This window comes from Rana temporaria, chromosome 1 (genome assembly GCF_905171775.1).
Source record: "Rana temporaria chromosome 1, aRanTem1.1, whole genome shotgun sequence".
NCBI lineage: Eukaryota > Metazoa > Chordata > Amphibia > Anura > Ranidae > Rana > Rana temporaria.
Genome location: NC_053489.1, coordinates 495,035,970 through 495,057,657, shown reverse-complemented (window position 1 = coordinate 495,057,657; position 21,688 = coordinate 495,035,970). Strand labels below are relative to the sequence as shown.

The 21,688-nt window shown below is 41.8% G+C and overlaps 1 protein-coding gene across 1 annotated transcript in view; it reads right to left on the bottom strand.

Moving 5' to 3' along the window:
- Positions 1-21,688, bottom strand: part of SPATA5 (spermatogenesis associated 5) — a 595,351-nt gene that overhangs the window by 340,560 nt on the left and 233,103 nt on the right. Inside the window, exon 14 of the mRNA XM_040330544.1 lies at positions 11,042-11,165. Coding sequence (XP_040186478.1) covers positions 11,042-11,165 — 124 coding nt within the window. The remainder of the gene's footprint in view (positions 1-11,041; positions 11,166-21,688) is intronic.

The window sequence follows — 21,688 nt, the reverse complement described above, 5'->3', positions numbered from 1 at the left end:
AGGCGCTATAACTTTTGCGCAAACCAATCAATATCCGCTTATTGCGATTTTTTTTTAACAAAAATATGTAGAAGAATATGTATCGGCCTAAACAGAGGGAAATTTTTATTTTATTTTTTTTAAATTGGGATATTATTATAACAAAAAGTAAAAAATATTGTGTTTTTTTTTCAAAATCTTCTGTCTTTTTTTGTTTATAGCGCAAAAAATAAAAATCGCAGAGATGATCAAATACCACCAAAAGAAATCTCTATTTGTGGGAAAAAAATGATAAAAATATAATTTGGGTACAGTGTTGTATGACCGCGCAATTGTCATTTAAAATGCGTCAGCGCTGAAAGCTGAAAATTGGTCTGGGCACGAAGGGCGTTTAAGTGCCCAGTAATGAAGTGGTTAATATCACATTAAATAATATAAAGCAAATGGTTAACAATTATGCTGTGCAAGATGAATTTGCAAACTAATCGGCTGTAAAGTACATAACTGAAATTTAAAGAATAAGAAATATGATATGGTCCATTTGGCAGGTACATTTCAATGGCGCCATTTTGGATTGTCCACTGAGCTACCAAAAAGGTCACTATAACTCATTACAGCAAAGCACAAAATTAACAAAGTAATTCATCAAGTGTATCTAAACCCAAGATTAAAAGTAATATATTGCAGGTTACCAGTCCTTATGCCGCGTACACACGATCATTTTTCGGCATGAAAAAAAAACGCTGTTTTTCAAACTTCATCATTAAAAACGACGTTGCCCACACACCATCGTTTTTTAAAAATGATGAACAAAGCGCGGTGACGTACAACACGTACGACGGCACTCTAAAGGGGAAGTTCTATTCGCCTTTGGGCTGCTTTAGCTGATTCCGTGTTAGTAAAAGACGATTCGCGCTTTTCTGTCTGTTACAGCGTGATGAATGTGCTTACTCCATTATGAATGGTAGTTTTACCAGAACGAGCGCTCCCGTCTCATAACTCGCTTCTGGGCATGCGCAGGTTTAAAACGTCATTTTAGCCCACACACGATCATTTTTTACAACCTGAAAAACGACATTTAAAAAAAAAAAATTAAAAAATGCAGCATGTTCTAATTTTTTTTTTTGTCGTTGTTCAGAAGCTGAAAAACGATGTGAAGCCCACACACGATCATTTTAAATGACGTTTTTAAAAATGACATTTTTTTTCGTGCCGAAAAACGACCGTGTGTATGCCACATCAGATGTGGTGATTGCATTACTTTCCTTTTTTAAGGCTAAGAATATTTCCACCATGTACAGAAAATACATATTGATCTTGCCAGAAATGTGTACTGGTAACTTCCTGTGAAGTAAAGTTTATTTTCATTCTTTAAACCTTATATGTGACTGTTATCCAAATGGGCTACATGCATAGATCAAAAAAGGTAAAAAAAACAAAATAAAAAAAATGGGCACTTATTCTTAAGTTGGTCTGCAAAGTTTTGTTACAGCGTGTAAAAATATACTTCATTGGCCATGCTAAACTTAGGAAATGTTGAAAGATTCATTTTACAGTGCGTTTTGGGGTTTACAATAATGAAAATAAAATGTCCCAAGAAATACTATTAATTTTCTTACCATAAAATTACCATAAAATGTGCTATACATTCTGCTACATAGAGGAACATTATACACTACTACTACAAAAATTATAATATACAATTATAATATACATTTGTTAGTTATCTTTACATTATTATTTTTAAGATTTATAGCAGGTGTAGGCAAACTTGGCATTCCAGCTGTGATGAAACTACAAATCCCATCATGCCTCTGCCTCTAGGAGTCATGCCTGTGATTGTCTGGGTCTTGCAATGTCTCATGGGACTTGTAGTTTCACCACAGCTGGAGGGCCGAAGTTGTCTACCCCTGATCTACAGTAACTTACATGCACATTGTAAGAAAAATCTTTGCCAAAAGCTTACATTTTTTTTTTATAGGAACGCCATTTTGTGGAAGCTGCAATAAAAATCCCTCTGCTGAGTGCTAGAAGGATGTTGTCCTTCAGGTGTTCAGTGATGTGAGCAACGGAATCTTGGCTGACTTCCAGCAATGCCACCTACTGTCAGCTAGTATGTACAAACTGAGTATTTACAAGTCGTTTTTAAGATTCATATAGTATGAATGTGACAGATCGAGATTTTTTATTTTGCTGTTAAATATTTTTTTGTTTTGGCATATCAGAGTAATATCTTCTCAACCTTTAAACAGGAAAACAGCACTCTATTATTTAAAGCACCCATGTCTATAAATGAAAAAACTCTAAATTGACATACCATAGGTGTGCACAGCCTATTGCATTAGGGGGTGCACCCCAGACCTCAAATACACGTTTGTGTGCATGAAAAAAAAACACACTCTTATAAATAAATGTAAACAAACATTTTCAAATGCATTAAAACATGGATGGTGTCAGTAGTGCAGTGGACTGTGTCAATCAGCAGGGCAGTGGTTGGTGTTAGTAAGGCAGTGTCAATTGTTTTAATTTTTATTTAAAATATTTGTTACAATTTTATTTAAAATATTTTTTTTTACAATACTATTTTTACAACTTTTTTAGGAGCCCCATTGGGGGCTTTAGTGAAATATCAGGGGTCTAAACAGACCCATGATGTCTCAGTTTTGAGACAGAGAAAGGGACCGAGGATAGAGATTTCCCAGTCCCTTTCTCTGCAGCCTCGTCTGCACTGGACAGTGAATGAATGGGAACTACTCTGTGCTGAGCGGCTTCCTGTTCATTCACAAACTGAAGCATACAAAACACAGTTTACTATGCTTCAGTTATGAATGAACATGTTGAGTGATTGGTATTGAAAAAAAGAAGAGGAATAGGGACAGTAGAAGCGGTGGGGGGTGGCATATACTGGTTCTGATCCTCTGTATTTTCCTCCTACTGACACTGAATGCTGACGGAGGGATGGCGAAGAAGCAGACTTTCAGTGGTTGCAGGAGTAAAATACAGATCAGATCCAGTTAACACCGCCCCTCCTGCCCAGGTTCTGGGAGTCGGCAAGGAAGGATTATGGTTTACACGTCACCTGCTCATGATCAACAAGTTGCTGACTCCCAGATTAGGGTGGGCCCAGGTAGTGTAGGTTTCTTTGTGTGCAGAGGGGAAGGTAAGTTCTCATTCCTCTTTCACATGTATTTGTCACTTTGTATTTGAATGACAGAGTCTCTTCAAAAGCAAGTAGTTGATTGTTAGAAAATAAATCTATGACCAAAGAGTTAGCACCATAAAGCAATATCAAACATTAACAATACATACTCATGTTTTACATATACTGTATTGATGATGAAATGTGTCAAGGAAAGATTGAAAACAGACTTGTCTCAAGAGTCTAAAGTCCTTTAACCACTAGCTGACGGCCGTACGACTTTGTACGGCCTCAGCGCGGCTCCCAAACTCTAACAGGCCGTCTTTTTACGGCCTCCCCTTTGCACGTTCCCTGCGCGCGCTCCCGAGCGCGCAGCGGGGAACTGCTGTGCTGGCCGTGTCCCTTGGACACAGCCAGTCACAGATCGCCGTGAACGGCCAATCGGAGCGGCCGTTTCCTAGGCGATCTGTGCGGCCAATGAGAGATGATCTCATATGTTTACATATGAGATCATCTCTCATTCCCGGCTCTCGCAGACAGCGGTGCTGTCAGGGGAGAGAGGAGACGGATCTGTGTCTCTTGTACATAGAGACACAGATCGGTCACCCCCCCCAGTCACCCCCCTTCCCCCACAGTTAGAACACTAATTAGGGTACACATTTAACCCCTTCCTCACCCCCTAGTGTTAACCCCTTCCCTGCCAGTCACATTTATACAGTAATTAGTGCATATTTATAGCACTGATTGCAGTATAAATGTGAATGGCGCCAAAAATGTGTCAAAAGTGTCCGCCATTACGTCGCAGTCCCAATAAAAATCGCAGATCGCCGCCATTACTAGTAAAAAAAAAAAAAAATAATAATAATTCTGTCCCTTATTTTGTAGGCGCTATAACTTTTGCGCAAACCAGTCGCTTATTGCGATTTTTTTTTTTTTTTTACTAAAAATATGTAGAATACGTATCGGCCTAGACTGAGGATAAAAAAAAAAACGTAAAAAAATAATTGAGCTATTTATTATAGCAACAAGTAAAACAATTTTTTTTTTTTTTCAAAATTGTCGCTCTATTTTTGTTTATTGCGCAAAAAATAAAAACCGCAGAGGTGATCAAATACCACCAAAAGAAAGCTCTATGTGTGGGGAAAAAAGGACGTTAATTTTGTTTGGGAGCCACGTCGCACGACCGCGCAATTGTCAGTTAAAGCGACGCAGTGCCGAATCGCAAAAAGTCCTCTGGTCAGGAAGGGGTTTAAGTGCCCAGTAAGGAAGTGGTTAATAATACGTTAGTTTGGCAGAAAAAAATGCATCACAAGTTGTGATGCCTGTATTGCCAGTGGCTATGCCTGTGTGTACAGGTGGTTGCGCCAGTAATGATGACTAAGTGAAAAAAAATATGTATCTGTCATAACTGGCACAATCACCTGTAAAAACAGGCATAATCACATTTGCGATACATTCTTCCTACCATAATCTAACACTGATGAAGGGGGATTTTTGGACCCAAAAATAATTGGTTGCCTTTTGTGTCACTATTGTTACTCAAGTTATTATTAAAGGATTTTGGCCTCTCAAGATGACTGTTTGCCGCTCTTTTTACTTGTTTATTTGGGGATGTTTTGGAGTTGAGTTGCTCCCACTGCTTGGAGTTCCTCATTTTGTGGAGAGTTGCTGAATCAATGCCATTAGGCTTGACTAATGAATCCTTGTCAAAGGTTAAAGACCTTCATCCAGAACTTCACCGTCACTTCCCCTTGAGTGGCCAATAGGCACCAAATGGCAGCAGAATGTGATATTCAGACCATAAGGCATCTATGTCTACCAGTACATCCATAAACACAGATGTTCTGTTCAACCGAGGGCATGTAATTGGCAGGAAGGAAATGCTAAAAATTGCCCAGATTTGGTTACCAGCCATTTATATTCAGCACATTACTTTTACATGCAAACGCAGGAATATTAAGCAAGTTTAATTCTTAGGCCGTGTACAGACGACCAAACATGCACGATGAAACCGGTCCGCCGAACCGTTTTCACCGTACATGTCTGCCCGGGGATTTCTGTATGGTGGCTGTACTCACCATCATACAGAAATCCGCGCGTAAACAATACGCGGGGCGTGTCCGCGCCGTCGCGGCGACGATGACGAGGCGACGTGGGCGGCCCTGCCAGTTCAATGCTTCCACGCATGCGTCGAAGTCATTCGACGCATGCGAGGGATGGCGGGCGCTCGGACATGTACGGTAGGTCTGTACAGACGACCGAACATGTCCGAGCAGACAGAATTTCAGCGGGCTGTTTTAAAACAAGTAATATTTAAAACAGAAATATTTAAAACAGAAATATTTGCCCACTGGAAAAAGGCCCGGCGGGCAAATGTATGCTGGAATCCTGTCCGCTCGGGCCTACACACGACCGAACATGTCTGCTGAAACTGGTCCGCGGACCAGTTTCAGCAGACATGTTCGGTCGTGTGTACGGGGCCTTACAGGTATTTATTACCTTTCTCACAGATCTTAGTATTCCTCTCATTGGAAGCCCACTGCTATTGTTATTTAGGTATCAGCCAGGCTCAGCATTTTCTGGACACAATTTCTTATGCTAGTAGATGTCACACTTTCCCGCTGTCAGAATACATTGATCAGTGCTACTGGCTATAGCCAGCGGCACTGATCGATTGGGAAAAACTCAACCAGTGCCCATACATTGATCGAAATTCAGCCAGACCCTGCTGAATCTGTCAAATTTCAATCCATATATGGCCGGCTTTTTATGACAATGCACATTTGTTTGATTATATACTAGCATCAGTCATCTTATTTTTAATTGACTAGAGTAGCCACAGAAAATGTCTTTGCATTTGCACCCATAAATGTGACAATATTTAAACAATTCACAATAGTTTGTCTCGCAGGGGTGATACATGGTATTCAAACTATTAAAATTACTACTTATGGGCAAAGAGATGAAAAAAATAACAATCGACACGACTTTACATGACTTTACAATTACAGTAGGTGACTGCGATATTGTGTCAATCTCGCTCCTTTTCTCGTCGAGATTGACTACCTATGAGCCCCATCGCGGGAGCCATCGCCGAGCCAGCACACCGCGACAGGAAAAAGACATCATAGAAGCAACAGGCATCCGACTTGGATTCCCGCCAATTCTAGATGCAGCGTTTGGTTTGAATCATGAGGGGGAACTCCACGCCGAATTTTAAATTAAAAAAACGGCAGGGGTTCCCCTCCAGGAGCAAACCAGACCCTTAGGTCTGGTATGGATTGTAAAGAGAACCCCTACACCGAAAAAACGGCATGGGGGTTCCCCCACAAACCATACCAGACCCATATCCGGTCAGGAAGGGAGTGGGGACGAGCGAGCGCCCCCCCCCCTCCTGAGCCGTACCAGGCCACATGCCCTCAACATGGGGGGTGTGGGTGCTTTGGGGCAGGGGGGCGCCCTGCGGCCCCCCACCCCAAAACACCCTGTCCCCATGTTGAGAATGACAGGGCCTCTTCCCGACAACCCTGGCCATTGGTTGTCGGGGTCTGCGGGCGAGAGGCTTATCGGAATCTGGGAGCCCCCTTTAAGAAGGGGGCCCCCAGATACCGGCCCCCCCACCCTAGGTGAATGAGTAGGGGTACATTGTACCCCTACCCATTCACCTGGAGGAAAAGGGTCAAGAGGTTTTTAAAATAATTTATTAGTCAGCTCCGGGGGTCTTCTCTGCTCTCCGGGGGTCTTCTCCGCTCTCTGGGGGTCTTCTTTCGTCTTCTCCGCTCTCCGGGGTCGTCTCGGTGCTTTCCGGTTCTTCTACCGCTCGCTCTCCGGTCTTCTTTGCCGCCTTCTGCCTTATTCTTTTCTTCCGAAAAGGAAGAAATGAAGAAGGCAGAAGGCGGCAAAGAAGACCGGGCTGGCCGCCGCTAGTAAAAGAGCTTCAAAGAAGATAGCGGCGGCCAGCCCCGAAGAAGGCACCGGAGAGTGAGCGGGAGAGCACCGAGACGACACCAGAGAGCGGAGAAGACAAAAGAAGACCCCGGGAGAGCAGAGAAGACCCCCGGAGCTGACTAATAAATTATTTTAAAAACCTGTGTTGTGTGTTTATTTTATTGACACTTTTCCTCCAGGTGAATGGGTAGGGATACGATGTACCCCATACTTATTCACCTAGGGTGGGGGGCCGGTATCTGGGGGCCCCCTTCGTAAAGGGGGCTCCCAGATTCCAATAAGCCTCCCGCCCGCAGACCCTGACAACCAACGGCCAGGGTTGTCGGAAGGAGGCCATGTCCTTATCAACATGGGGACAGGGTGCCTTCAGGTGGGGGGGCCGCAGGGCGCCCCCTGCCCCAAAGCACCCACATTCCCCATGTTAAGGGCATGTGGCCTGGTGCGGCTCAGGAGGGGGGGGGCGCTCGCTCGTCCCCACTCCTTTCCTGACCGGCCGGCGTGCTCGGATGTGGGTCTGGTATGGATTGTTGGGGAACCCCCACACCGTTTTTTCGGCGTAGGGGTTCTCCTTACAATCCATACCAGACCTAAGGGCCTGGTATGCTCCTGGAGGGGAACCCATGCCGTTTTTTTATTTTAAATTTGGCATGGAGTTCCTCCTCATGATTCATACCAAACGCTGCGTCTAGAATTGGCGGGAATCCAAGTCGGATCCCTGTTGCTTCTATGTCGCGCTCGCTGGAATGTGCTTTTCCTATTCCAGCAAGTGCGAGATGTCGGCACCCTGTCGCCGAGAATCAGCGTGATGCCATCGTGCTGAAAACATATTCTCGCAGACAGGTACTGTAAGAATATTTTGTCTGCCAGCTCTTCAGCCACTAGTTTACTTCCAAAAAAAAAAATAATATTTTGTCTGCTGTTTAGTACTTTTAATTTGTATTATTCCCACCAATGTAATGGCTTTTCAAGATTATAAATCTGCCTGTGTATGTAGAATTTATTCTTAGAAAGACAAATTACAATCAAAAAGTTGCACTAATTTACTGTCATCAAACTCTTCCAAAAAACAGAATGGCTATCCTCTTTGAATAGCAATGAAATACATGAACACACCTGCTGACCTCTTCCACCTGTTTTGAGCCTGTCCTCATATTAATATTTACTGGTCACAGATTAACACTTTCCTGAAAACTAAAGCTGAGTACACACTTTGAGTTTTTTTTCCATTCAACCAGCACACCGAACAAAAAAACTCAAATTCCTGATATGGAAGTAGGGATCTCCCCCTCTGTGCTATTGTATCCGAAGATTGGGGACTCCTCCCTTGTCAGAATACACTGATCACAGCTGCAGTGGCTGATCAAATGTTGGTTTTCCAGCAGGACCATCCAACTAAAGCAGGTCTAACAATACATTTTTTATGATTATTATTATTATACAAGATTTATATAGCGCCAACAGTTTAGGTAGCGCTTTACAATGTAGAGGGGGAACAGCACAATTACAGTACAGTTCAATACTGAAGGGGCAGGAGGGCCCTGCTCGTGGAGCTTACATTCTAACGGGAGGGGGTGATGGTACAAAAGGTAATAGCTGCAGGGGATTACTTGATGGAGGTGGCTCAGGTACAGTTCTTAGGTGGGCATGGGATAGGCTTCCCTGAATAAATGTGTTTTCAGGGATCTCCTAAAGGTGGACAGGTTAGGGGCTGATCAGACATACTGAGGCAGGGAGTACCAGAGGATGGGAGAGGCTCTGGAGAAGTCCTTAAGTTGAGTTCAGAATGGCTTCTGTTAAACAGGGAAGGCTACACACAGATTAAAATTCAGCCAGTTTCTGCTGAACCGGTCAAATTTTTATCCCAGTATACCCAGCTTAAGTTGGAGTTTTCTGCTCTGGGTACTTCTTTATTTTTTAGAAAGCAAATGCAAGCATGAGTTTTTTTAGTTTTTTTTTAATGGTATTGTTATATTATGCTGGTAAAGCTAATATGATCCAGTAAAAAAAAAAAAAAAATACCCCTTACTTATCTATTTACTTACTCAACTTGTCAATTATGTATTTCCTCATTATAAACTGACATATGATAGGTGAGGTTGTCCCTCTAAGTTTGGGAAACTTGATAGTTCCAGATGCCACTTTTACTTATCCTGCACACAACTAAGTCACTTCCCTGCCACCCAGACAATGGCAAGATAGTAATAGATCAGCAGCAGCTTGATGAATCCATTACACCTGAATGCCCCAAGGGTTGCCCCTCCCTTTCACTATACTGAGCGCTGCTGTGCATGGGATCAGAAGAGCCTGACTTCAGGCCATATTCAGGTATTCCAAATGTCATTTTTCCCTAATAAATACAAAACTGTATCCATTGGTGTTTTAACATCTGCATAGAGTTCAGCTTGTATCTACCACAGTACTGTCTAGGAACATAAAGAGGGCATCAGCATGCATTCAGTACAGTGCATTCACCCGATTAAGACATGATAAGATTATACCTAAAACTGACAGCAAGAGAATTCGTGTTTTTCTACCCTTTTTCATGTACCCTAGAAATCTTTCATGATCCTGTCACGCAAATGTTTATTTTAATGAAGACAATCTAGCTTTACAAGATCACAGCGAATGACAGCTACTAAGAAAATATAAACTCCCATCTGTCTGCCATTCAATGAGCTCCTTTGTGTAGTAGTGTCCTTTCTGCTGCTATTCTGAGCTGTGAGGAAGCCCCTGAAGCTTGATGGAACTCAGGCCCCCCATCCATCTTCAGACAATAGCCCTGGCTGACATCACTGCCTTTCATTCATCTTCATTTGTCCAATCACATCCTGTCATTCTTATGTAAATTGAACACTTGAGGATGCATCTTTTCTACACTCCATGATAAGGTGGAGAAAGGCTGTCAAGGGCCCCAGGGTGCCATCACAGACCATAGCCTCTACGTTTATTTTGTGCCTTGTCCTTTGCATCCAGGCTAATGTGTCTGACATTTACATCCAGCTCAATGGGAGACAAAGTAATCCTATTTCTCAGCTCTCACTACTTCCTGCATTGAGGCTGTAAGTACTCTGTGGATGTGACACTTTTATTATCTTCAGAGTCCGGACAGCTAAAATTAGCTCCCAAAATACATGAATAAGAACCATGTACACGTGAGATTTATGTAGTCTTGCAGATTATGTAAACACATAGGCAAATGGCCATTTTCAACCTGTCGATGGTTTAAATTAAATCCCAAAAAATGTACATTTATATACATACAATCAGGTGCACAGTAGATTATCAGATGCTTTTTCTAATTAAAAACAATTACATTATACAATATGTGTGAATATTGAGACTGTGGGACAGCAAAGACGATTACATTTGTTATATATCACATTTATGTACTGAACTGTTGGTTGGGAAAACCACAAAAAACAAGGGACAAAACTGCTGCATATAAACTGTAATTTGTTGGATTTTTGAGCACTTATAATTTAATCTAAACTGGCAAAGGTGTGGTGCATGTGTAAAAATGGAAACTGAAACCCTAGGTTTTAAAGGATCAACCAAGAAAATAATTTTACATGTTTCCTTTATTTCTTATTTTCCATGCTTTTAATAATCTTTGCTCCACATTTATATACAGACCAAGCTGTCCAGCAAAAAGGTCAATGACAAGGGTTGGGACAAACCATAAAACTGCCAACAGTCCCTAGAATGGTTATTTTTTATTTGCATGATATAAATCTTAATTTTAATGAAAGCTTGCTGCAACTCCTCAAACACCCCTGGCAGTGTTACGTATATTTTTCCCCAACCCGAGAAATTATCACTTTTGTTGAACACCTTACTCTGAATGTAAATGTGGTGAAAATCCAAATAAATCTACAGAATGTGAAATACAAAAAAGAATTCACATGAAATGCCATTATTACCTGTATTATTGCACAATTTCTTCAGGACAGTATTTTACTATTAGAAAAGACTTACCTTGTCTATCAAGTCGGGACGATTGGTAGCTGCCAATATTACCACATCTTTTAGTTGTTCTATTCCATCCATTTCTGTCAACAGCTGTGCTAGCACACGGTCAGCTACATTCCCCGCCCCCGAACTATTGAAGAAAAGCTTAAATTTAATATAAGAAATTACAAATATCAAGGAATAACATATTATCTTACAATAGTACTAACACTGGTCTTGAATTAAAGTTTGTAAGAGACTTACTAAAGGACATATGTCCTGGCTAAGTGACAAAAAAAAAGAGAAAGGAACAGAAACACATTCTTCAACAATATCTTGATCCACGTATGGGCAAGGTGGTTGTACAGAAGCCCAATATCTCTTGGAATACATTGCTTGATAAATCGCCGCAAACTATGGCTGGCAGCGCTGATCAGTGTATTCTGATGGCAGGGAAGTGTCCCCGCTGTCAAAATAGAAAGGCTCAGTGGGGAGGATACTCCAATCCACCTTAATGCTCCTTTCACACATATGGACCATTAATTTCTTCAGTTTAGTCACATCAAAACAGATGAAGTATTTTTTCATTCGTGCTCATCAGTTTTTTATCAATTTTTTACAAAAAAAAAAGTAACTGAACTTCAAACACTGTATATAGCTGGTTACTAAATAGGGGGCCGGTAAGCTGGAAACCGTGCGCCCCTAACACCCGATTTTTTAATTTTATTTGAGTCGATGTGCAGAAACCCACATTACCATCATTGGGGGGAAGCGTTACAGATATAAAATACTTTTAATTGTATATTTAAAGTGTTTATAAAGCATTCAACAGAGTGGTCTGGAACTACATGACAGAAGCCCTCAAAGCACTTGGCATCTGAAACGGCATGCTAAATTCCATCCTAGCATTACACTCTACACCTAAGGCAAAAGTCATGTTTAACGGCCTCCTGTCAAGCGCCTTCTCCATATCGAATGGAACAAGCAAGGGATGTCCCCTTTCTCCCCTCATCTTTGTCCTCACCCTAGAACAGTGGTTCTCAACCTATCTAGTGCCGTGACCCCTCAATAAAATTTCCCAAGTTGCGGGGACCCCGAACAGCAAAATCATTTTTGTAGCATGGGTTGTCAGCACCTAAGGCAAGAAAAGTAATTTGCACATCTAACCCATGGACATTTAGCGCTCCCTGAGTCCCTTCCACTCGTACGGTATTAAACCCCTGATGGTACATGTTAGGATGTATCACTCTTTCTCTTTGTTCTCCTTTCTTTCCCTTTTATCTCTCTTTATCATAATTTCTTGTTTTTTTCCCCATCCCTCTCTTTAGTTGTCTTTCTTACCCTTTCTCTTATTCTTTCTCTCCCTTTTTCTTTGTTCCTCCCCCTCTTTTCCTCTCCCTTCCATGTACTTTCTATTTTTATTCCTTCTCTTACTCCTAGTGGGGGGGGGGTGGTAATGGGATGAGTGTCAGTGCTGGCGGGGAGTTGGGATTAGTGGCAGTGCTGGCAGGGAGTTCTGATCAGCCAACTTAGGTGTTCTTAATCAAGGTCATCTGCAAATCTTAGAACTGTAGTGGGGACTTTTAATGGCAACTATAATCACAGGTAGTGTTACTCACTGTGTCTCTAGCTTCACTGTATCTCCGACTTTGTGGTGTCTCGCAGCAGTGACACCTATGCCAAAATCAGGAGATAGGGTCTCCTCCAGCCCCTCCAACTTCACATTCCTCACCAGTCAGCTGACCTCTAGTCTTTGCCCCCCAGCCATGCCGTCAACTTAATGGGTGGCTGCGAAGAGGCTGTGTGGGCGGCCGCAGGCTTCATGAACAGCCCAGCTGGGCGACCGCAAAAAGGCTGGAGAGCGGTGCGGGCTTCAGGAACAGCTCAGGATTTGGTGACCCCTGGCAAATCGTCATTCGACCCCCGAGGGGGTCCCGACCCCCAGACTGAGAACCACTGCCCTAGAACCCCTCCTTCGCAGATTAAGAAAAAAAAAACAATATTAAAGGTGTCATGTTAAAATAGAAAGCAGGCTATGGGGGTACCTCATCCTATATAGCATTTAAAGAAGAACGAACAGATATGATGGACTATCATGGTACCAGAGAGGAAATTTTACTAAATATTTTTATTAACAAAGGTTAAAATTTGATTACATTCATAAAATCATTGAATAGTCAATACATATCATGACATTTTAGAATCTCTATGACTGTAATTGTCAAGTGGTTGACGCGTTTCGCATTCTTGATGCTTCAGAACCTTAAATTCTTGACTAACAGCAGAGACCTTAGTCAAAAATAGAAACAAATATAGCTATGATTACAGATTAGATTCTCCATGGATACAGCAAAGCCTTTTATACAGCCAATCACCTTGTCAGATGTTATAAAGTAATAAATAACTTTCCATGTATAAAATAAAAAACTTGACTCACATGATATGAGATCCCTACAGAATTACTGTTGGCGGTGTGCCAAGCGTGTGAGAGAATAATTCAAACAGAACGTATCCTTCAACAACAGATAAGAGTAATTTATAGATAATCACTAGGCTTTAGATCACAATAGTTTCAATCTAAAAAGAGGGGTCTTATATTACTAAGGCAAGTAGCTGATTAGAGAGTAAGGTAAGCTTGTTCCCTTAATAATAGAGGTCCAGAATTTTTCCTGTATCCAATCCTTCCACAAACCTCCTATCTAAGATAGAAGCCCAATATATATTCAATATGTAATAAGCCTGATCTTTCTTAAGGATAACTAATAAAGAAATCCATATGGTGTATATGATATCTACCTTGTTTCACTTGGAAAGTAGAGCTTAGTGGTGTATTGAAGCTTTTCAGTCATATAGCTGGTTTAACCCCCATCAATTCAGTCAACTGAAACCAAATGGCTTGGGACTGCTTTTTAAAAAAAAATTATATCCAGGTATTTAATTTCGAATAACCTATGCAACATATAAAAGAACCCAGTAAGATAAATAAGCAACAAATGAATGGACAGTAAAACACTTTTCCGCCATCCATATCATTTCTACAGTGCTTACCATTACCAGGCATGGCATCGCTTAATAAGCCATCCTACCAGAACTGGCTAAATAGTCGATTTTGGTGCCAAAAAACAGCTTCCTACTTAATTGAATAGCAGGTGTGCTAATTGAGACTATTAGAAAAGTCCCGGTTCAAAAATTAAAACGAAACATTTCGCATGCGCTGAAGGGCCGAAATAGACACTGCCGTTTACACACTGATATCTACATCACCTCCCATCCATCAGTCAGGAATGCCGCAAAATATCAAGCCATCCAGTGCCATCCAGAATAGCATTTAACAATTAAAATATATAGGGGGGCATCAACTGACAATAAATGGGATTCCCCCGGCTCCTACCACCGCAACTCCACCACCATAGTAAGGCATAGGGTATATTAGCCCTAATGCCCCCAGAGTAAAAACCATGCCAGGGGTCCTAATTGTCAGGATCCCATGTGGATTAGTCTCCCCATTAGCAAGCCGGCACGCCACCAGTTAACACGGCAGGTTTCATACCACATTAGGGGCTAAATCTAAATACAGTGCCTTGCGAAAGTATTCGGCCCCCTGGAACTTTGCGACCTTTTGCCACATTTCAGGCTTCAAACATAAAGATATAAAACTGTATTTTTTTTGAAGAATCAACAACAAGTGGGACACAATCATGAAGTGGAACAAAATTTAGTGGATATTTCAAACTTTTTTAACAAATACAAAACTGAAAAATTGGGCGTGCAAAATTTTTCAGCCCCTTTACTTTCAGTGCAGCAAACTCTCTCCAGAAGTTCAGTGAGGATCTCTGAATGATCCAATGTTGACCTAAATGACTAATGATGATAAATAGAATCCACCTGTGTGTAATCAAGTCTCCGTATAAATGAACCTGCACTGTGATAGTCTCAGAGGTCCGTTTAAAGCGCAGAGAGCATCATGAAGAACAAGGAACACACCAGGCAGGTCCAAGATACTGTTGTGGAGAAGTTTAAAGCCGGATTTGGATAAAAAGATTTCCCAAGCTTTAAATATCCCAAGGAGCACTGTGCAAGTGATAATATTGAAATGGAAGGAGTATCAGACCACTGCAAATCTACGAAGACCTGGCCGTCCCTCTAAACTTTCAGCTCATACAAGGAGAAGACTGATCAGAGATGCAGCCAAGAGGCCCATGATCACTCTGGATGAACTGCAGAGATCTACAGCTGAGGTGGGAGACTCTGTCCATAGGACAACAATCAGTAGTATACTGCACAAATCTGGCCTTTATGGAAAAGTGGCAAGAAGAAAGCCATTTCTTAAAGATATCCATAAAAAGTGTAGTTTAAAGTTTGCCACAAGCCACCTGGGAGACACACCAAACATGTGGAAGAAGGTGCTCTGGTCAGATGAAACCAAAATCGAACTTTTTGGCAACAATGCAAAACGTTATGTTTGGCGTAAAAGCAACACAGCTCATCACCCTGAACACACCATCCCCACTGTCAAACATGGTGGTGGCAGCATCATGGTTTGGGCCTGCTTTTCTTCAGCAGGGACAGGGAAGATGGTTAAAATTGATGGGAAGATGGATGGAGCCAAATACAGGACCATTCTGGAAGAAAACCTGATGGAGTCTGCAAAAGACCTGAGACTGGGACAGAGATTTGTCTTCCAACAAGACAATGATCCAAAACATAAAGCAAAATCTACAATGGAATGGTTCACAAATAAACATATCCAGGTGTTAGAATGGCCAAGTCAAAGTCCAGACCTGAATCCAATCGAGAATCTGTGGAAAGAATTGAAAACTGCTGTTCACAAACGCTCTCCATCCAACCTCACTGAGCTCAAGCTGTTTTGCAAGGAGGAATGGGCAAAAATTTCAGTCTCTCGATGTGCAAAACTGAGAGAGACATACCCCAAGCGACTTACAGCTGTAATCACAGCAAAAGGTGGCGCTACAAAGTATTAACTTAAGGAGGCTGAATAATTTTGCACGCCCAATTTTTCAGTTTATTTGTTAAAAAAGCTTGAAATATCCAATAAATTTCGTTCCACTTCATGATTGTGTCCCACTTGTTGTTGATTCTTCAAAAAAAATTACAGTTTTATATCTTTATGTTTGAAGCCTGAAATGTGGCAAAAGGTCGCAAAGTTCAAGGGGCCGAATACTTTCGCAAGGCACTGTATAAAAGATTACTATGTTGCTTGCTATATCAGGCTTCACTGTGCATCCATTTTGACATCCAGCTCTCTTTTATCTACAGTACAGACCAAACGTTTGGACACACCTTCTCATTCAAAGAGTTTTCTTTATTTTCAAGACTATGAAAATTGTAGATTCACACTGAATGCATCAAAACTATGAATTAACAAAAGTGTGAAACAACTGAAAATATATTTCATATTCTAGGCTTTTCAAAGTAGCCACCTTTTGCTTTGATTACTGCTTTGCACACTCTTGGCATTCTCTTGATGAGCTTCAAGAGGTAGTCACCTGGCGAAGCACCCCATCACTCTCCTTCTTGGTCAAATAGCCCTTACACAGCCTGGAGGTGTGTTTGGGGTCATTGTCCTGTTGAAAAATAAATGATGGTCCAACTAAAAGCAAACCGGATGGAATAGCATGCCGCTGCAAGATGCTGTGGTAGCCATGCTGTTTCAGTATGCCTTCAATTTTGAATAAATCCCCAACAGTGTCACCAGCAAAGCACCCCCACACCATCATACCTCCTCCTCCATGCTTCACGGTGGGAACCAGGCATGTAGAGTCCATCCGTTCACCTTTTCTGCGTCGCACAAAGACACAGGGTTTGAACCAAAGATCTCAAGTTTGGACTCATCAGACCAAAGCACAGATTTCCACTGGTCTAATGTCCATTCCTTGTGTTATTTAGCCCAAATAAGTCTCTTCTGCTTGTTGCCTTTCTTTAGCAGTGGTTTCCTAGCAGATATTCTATTTGATAATCCACCATGCCTACCGTTGGAGTAATTTTTAATCAATATTCCCCCCTCTTGGATCTTCCATAATTCTTTTGAGGACAGTAAACCGTACCATGGAGGTATCTCCTACTCCTACATGGTGGCAGCTTCACCCTGCATCTTTCGGCTTCACGACAGTTTCGTTTTCTGCAGCTTTCCTCCTCCCTCCCTTGACAGGAAATACGATTGACCAATCTGGTCTTAAGACCTGCTTCCTGATTGGCCAGGAGGAGAATCAGGAAGACAAAAGCAAATATTACAACTGGGTGGGCTCAGGGCACAGTGCTCTGCGCCCCAAGCCAGCCCTTTTATAAGCCAATTAGAGCCTCAGGCTCCAATTGTGTGTTTAAAAAAAAAACATTGGAACCCATGCAACCGAAACCCTGCATGTGGATTAGCGTCTGGACGCATGGTTAGGGGGGCAGCGACCCCTGCGTCCCGAATGGATGGGCCGCCACTGGTCTAGAGTGGTTTTTAGTCTGGAGGCACACCCAGAATAAAGAGACAGGGCATCTAGTCTCAGTAACCCACATGATAACAAGGATGCATAGTGTCTGCAGTTCACAAACTGGCACACTAGGCCACCATAGGAAAAGGTCAACACCAGTCCATGCCAGCCTAGAAAAAATTATGTCAAACTCAGACCTAAGCCGCATACCACCAGAGAGGTGGCCTACAGCTGTAACCCACACCCCAAAGGGCTTTAGAAGGGTATTGGCCCCCTGGACATGAATGTTTAGAGGGCTACTAACCTGTACTCAATGTTAAAGATTTCACACAGGCAGGATTAGAGGGGTCAGATCCCATCCTTGCTGTGGCCTTACACATATCCCTGCAAGGCTCTTCAGAGCCAGAGCTGTGTCAGTGGCAGCATATGTCCTTGGACCTGTACAACACCTGCATCTCAGCCATGCTAACACCTGTGGTTCTTCTGTCCAGTTGGGTCTAGGTACAGTCCCTCAACTGAGCAGTTAACTGATCTGGAAGCTGCAGAAAATACCGCAGTGGCTATAGTGCAGCCAGGGAACTTGATAGAAGGATCATCAAAGAAGAACCTCTATAGGAAAGAGATCAGCAGTGCTTCTAAAGGCTGCAGCACTGAGATGCAACAAAACATACTGTAAAAATAGGTGAAAACAAGTATTTTATTCGAATAATAAAAAGAAAACATGTATTATACACAGTGTTTTAGCAAGCTGGTTGTCATTCTGGTAGGGGTTACATCTATTTTAAATATAAAATAGTGTTTAAAAGGGCTCTAAAAGGTATTTTTTGTACCCTGTACATTAGGGTAAAAAAACCTTCTCTGTGCATGCCACCCCTCCAGCCTCACCCTATACTTACCTGAGCCCAATCTTGATTACTGCACCACAGCAGTGGCTCTTTTTTTCCTCACTGGACAAAGAGGCAGTGGTGGAAGCCATTGGCTCCTGCTACTGTCAATCAAAGCCAGTGAGCAGAGACTGGAGGATGAGGCCAGAGCTGCGCTCTGTGTGGACACAGAGCACAGCTCAGGATTGAGCTTACATGAGTGCCCACGTAGCAAACAGCTTGCTTTGGTGGGCACTTGGCAGTAGGGAGGAGCAAAGAGGGCCAGTGGGAGACCCCAGGAGTGGGTGGTGGGGGCTGTTCTGTGCAAAATCCTTGCACAGAGCAGGAAAATAGAACATGTGTTATTTGAAGAAATATCCTTTAGAATCACTTTATTGCAATATATACAGTACTATAAAAATAGATTTACCCCTAGGCCACCTAAAGTAAGATCAAACATTTTATTATACGTGATTTATATAGCTCCCACCATTTTTCGCAGCACTTTACAATGTATACGGGGGACAGAACAATTACAGTAAAGTTCAATACAGAAGGTACAGGAGGGCCCTGCTCATAGAGCTTACATTCTAAAGGGAGGGGGTGGTGGTACAAAAGGTACAAACATATTTCAGATTACTGATAGAGGCAGGGTTAAACATATAAGTTGGAATGTGGAGCTAAGTTTTATTGTCTTATTGGAGCCATAGGTTGATCAGAGCTGATCAAAAGCAGATAAAAAGCAGATCTGATTATTCATTCATGGGAGGTACATCCAAATACTAGAAATAACTGAACAAAAATTAATGCATACATGGTTTATTGAAGAAGGCAAAAGCAATACTCAAAAAGAGTTAACCCATACCAACAAATCAGACTTTTCACTGTTCTGACTTCTGGCCAAGCTAAAATATTATTTGTTTCTAAGGCTTACAATACATCATTACTAATCTTTACATTACTTTAAAGCGGAGTTACACCCAAAAGTGGATCCTTACATACCCAATTTGGCATGCAATTCTTTTTATGGTTTTGACAAGTACTTCCTGTCCCACTTCCTGCTTCTGTCCTCTCACTGCCTAGTTGATTCTTCCTCTGTAATCTTCTGGGAGACGTCACAGGTCCCAGAAAATTGCCTGGCCAATAGAAGAGTGCAGTGTGACTCAGGCATGTGCAGTGCGAACCCGGCTGTGAAGCTGCAAGCTGTCACAGCTGGGTGCCCACACTTGCAATGACGGTTCTGCAGATAGGAGGGTGTGAGGAGCAAGGCTTTGGGCGGCCACATTGCTGGACCATGGGACAGGTGAGTGTATGTTTATTAAAAGTCAGCAGCTACACTTTTTGTAGCTGCTGACTGTTAATAACCCGAAAAGCGTGTGGAACTCCGCTTTAAGAAATAAGCTCCTCTTATTACTTTACATGTAATAAAAGACACTTCTGATCTGCGTATTTGGACTTTGTGCTCTCAAAGTACATCCAAAGGCTCCTGTAAGCTGGTTTTAACAAGTACCAAATCCAACTTCCTTTTGCTAAAGCCTGGTACACACTTTGTTTTTTTTTTCAGTCAACCCAGTGGGCTGAACAAAAACAAAAAGAAGGAGCTTGCTGCACTAACTATGCAATGTTTGTATAGCGATCTACGCACTAAGCTATTGTGCTCCAACAGGAGGACTGAACCCCTTCCCCCTCACGCCAGCCATTGATTGGATGTTGGTTTTCTAGCATGCCCGTTCGACAGAAGCCAGCCGTTCAGACTGCCTGATGTGCACATGGGTCGAATGTCAGCAGGTTTCTGTTGAAACGGTCGATATTCAGCCTGCGTGTACCAGGCTTTAGTCAAACCCTTCTTCTTTTAAGGCTCACATAATCACCTCCTATTGACTGCAGCTCACAGTGAGAAAAGTTTTAGCAAGAGAGGCAATGCTGTTAATCCAGAGAGCAGTGGGCAAGACTAGTGCTTTTTGACAAGCTACAGGTTTGTGAATTATAATAAAATAAGCAATATGCAAATGCGCCCGTGTGCGTATGTAAACAGCAATTGCACCACAAGTATTGGGTATTGCCAGCTGGAGTGGATTACTAATTCTAGGTCCCTATTTATGGTTATCTCTAAACTGATAAGCTGTAAAGGCTTTTACAAAAATGACTACTGATAATTTTGGGTACCCCAATTTTAAAACCATTTTGCAGCTTTTAGGCTTAGCATATTTTGTTTCTATTTAGTCAACACAAGTTTACCTCATCCTGTACAGAAACATGTGGTATTAAACTGTGTATGTATTCATGCATTAAAATGTAATTATTTGTATAAATAAAACATTTTCAACAGGGCCTTTGCTTTCAGAAAAAAAAAAAAAAAATATATATATATATATATATATATATATATATATATATATATATATATACACACACACACAGTACAGACCAAACGTTTGGACACCCCTACTCATTCAAAGAGTTTTCTTTATTTTCATGACTATGAAAATTGTAGATTCACACTGAAGGCATCAAAACTATGAATTAACACATGTGGAATTATACATAACAAAAAAGTGTGAAACAGAAAATATATTTCATATTCTAGGTTCTTCAAAGTAGCCACCTTTTGCTTTGATTACTGCTTGGCACACTCTTGGCATTTTCTTTTTCACCTGGCGCAGCACCCCATCACTCTCCTTCTTGGTCAAATAGCCCTTACACAGTCTGGAGATGTGTTTGGGGTCATTGTCCTGTTGAAAAATAAATGATGGGTCAACTAAATGCAAACCAGATGGAATAGCATCCCACTGCAAGATGCTGTGGTAGCCATGCTGGTTCAGTATGCCTTCAATTTTGAATAAATCCCCAACAGTGTCACCAGCAAAGCACCCCCACACCATCACACCTCCTCCTCCATGCTTCACAGTGGGAACCAGGCATGTAGAGTCCATCCGTTCACCTTTTCTGCGTCGCACAAAGACACGGGGGTTGGAACCAAAGATCTCAAGTTTGGACTCATCAGACCAAAGCACAGATTTCCACTGGTCTAATGTCCATTCCTTGTGTTCTTTAGCCCAAACAAGTCTCTTCTGCTTGTTGCCTTTCTTTAGCAGTGGTTTCCTAGCAGATATTCTACCATGAAGGCCTGATTCACACAGTCTCCTCTTAACAGTTCTAGAGATGTGTCTGCTGCTAAAGGTGGCTTCTTTGAAGGACCTAGAATATGAAATATATTTTCAGTTGTTTCACACTTTTTTGTTATGTATAATTCCACATGTGTTAATTCATAGTTTTGATGCCTTCAGTGTGAATCTACAATTTTCATAGTCATGAAAATAAAAAAAACTCTTTGATTGAGAAGGTTGTGTCCAAACTTTTGGTCTGTACTG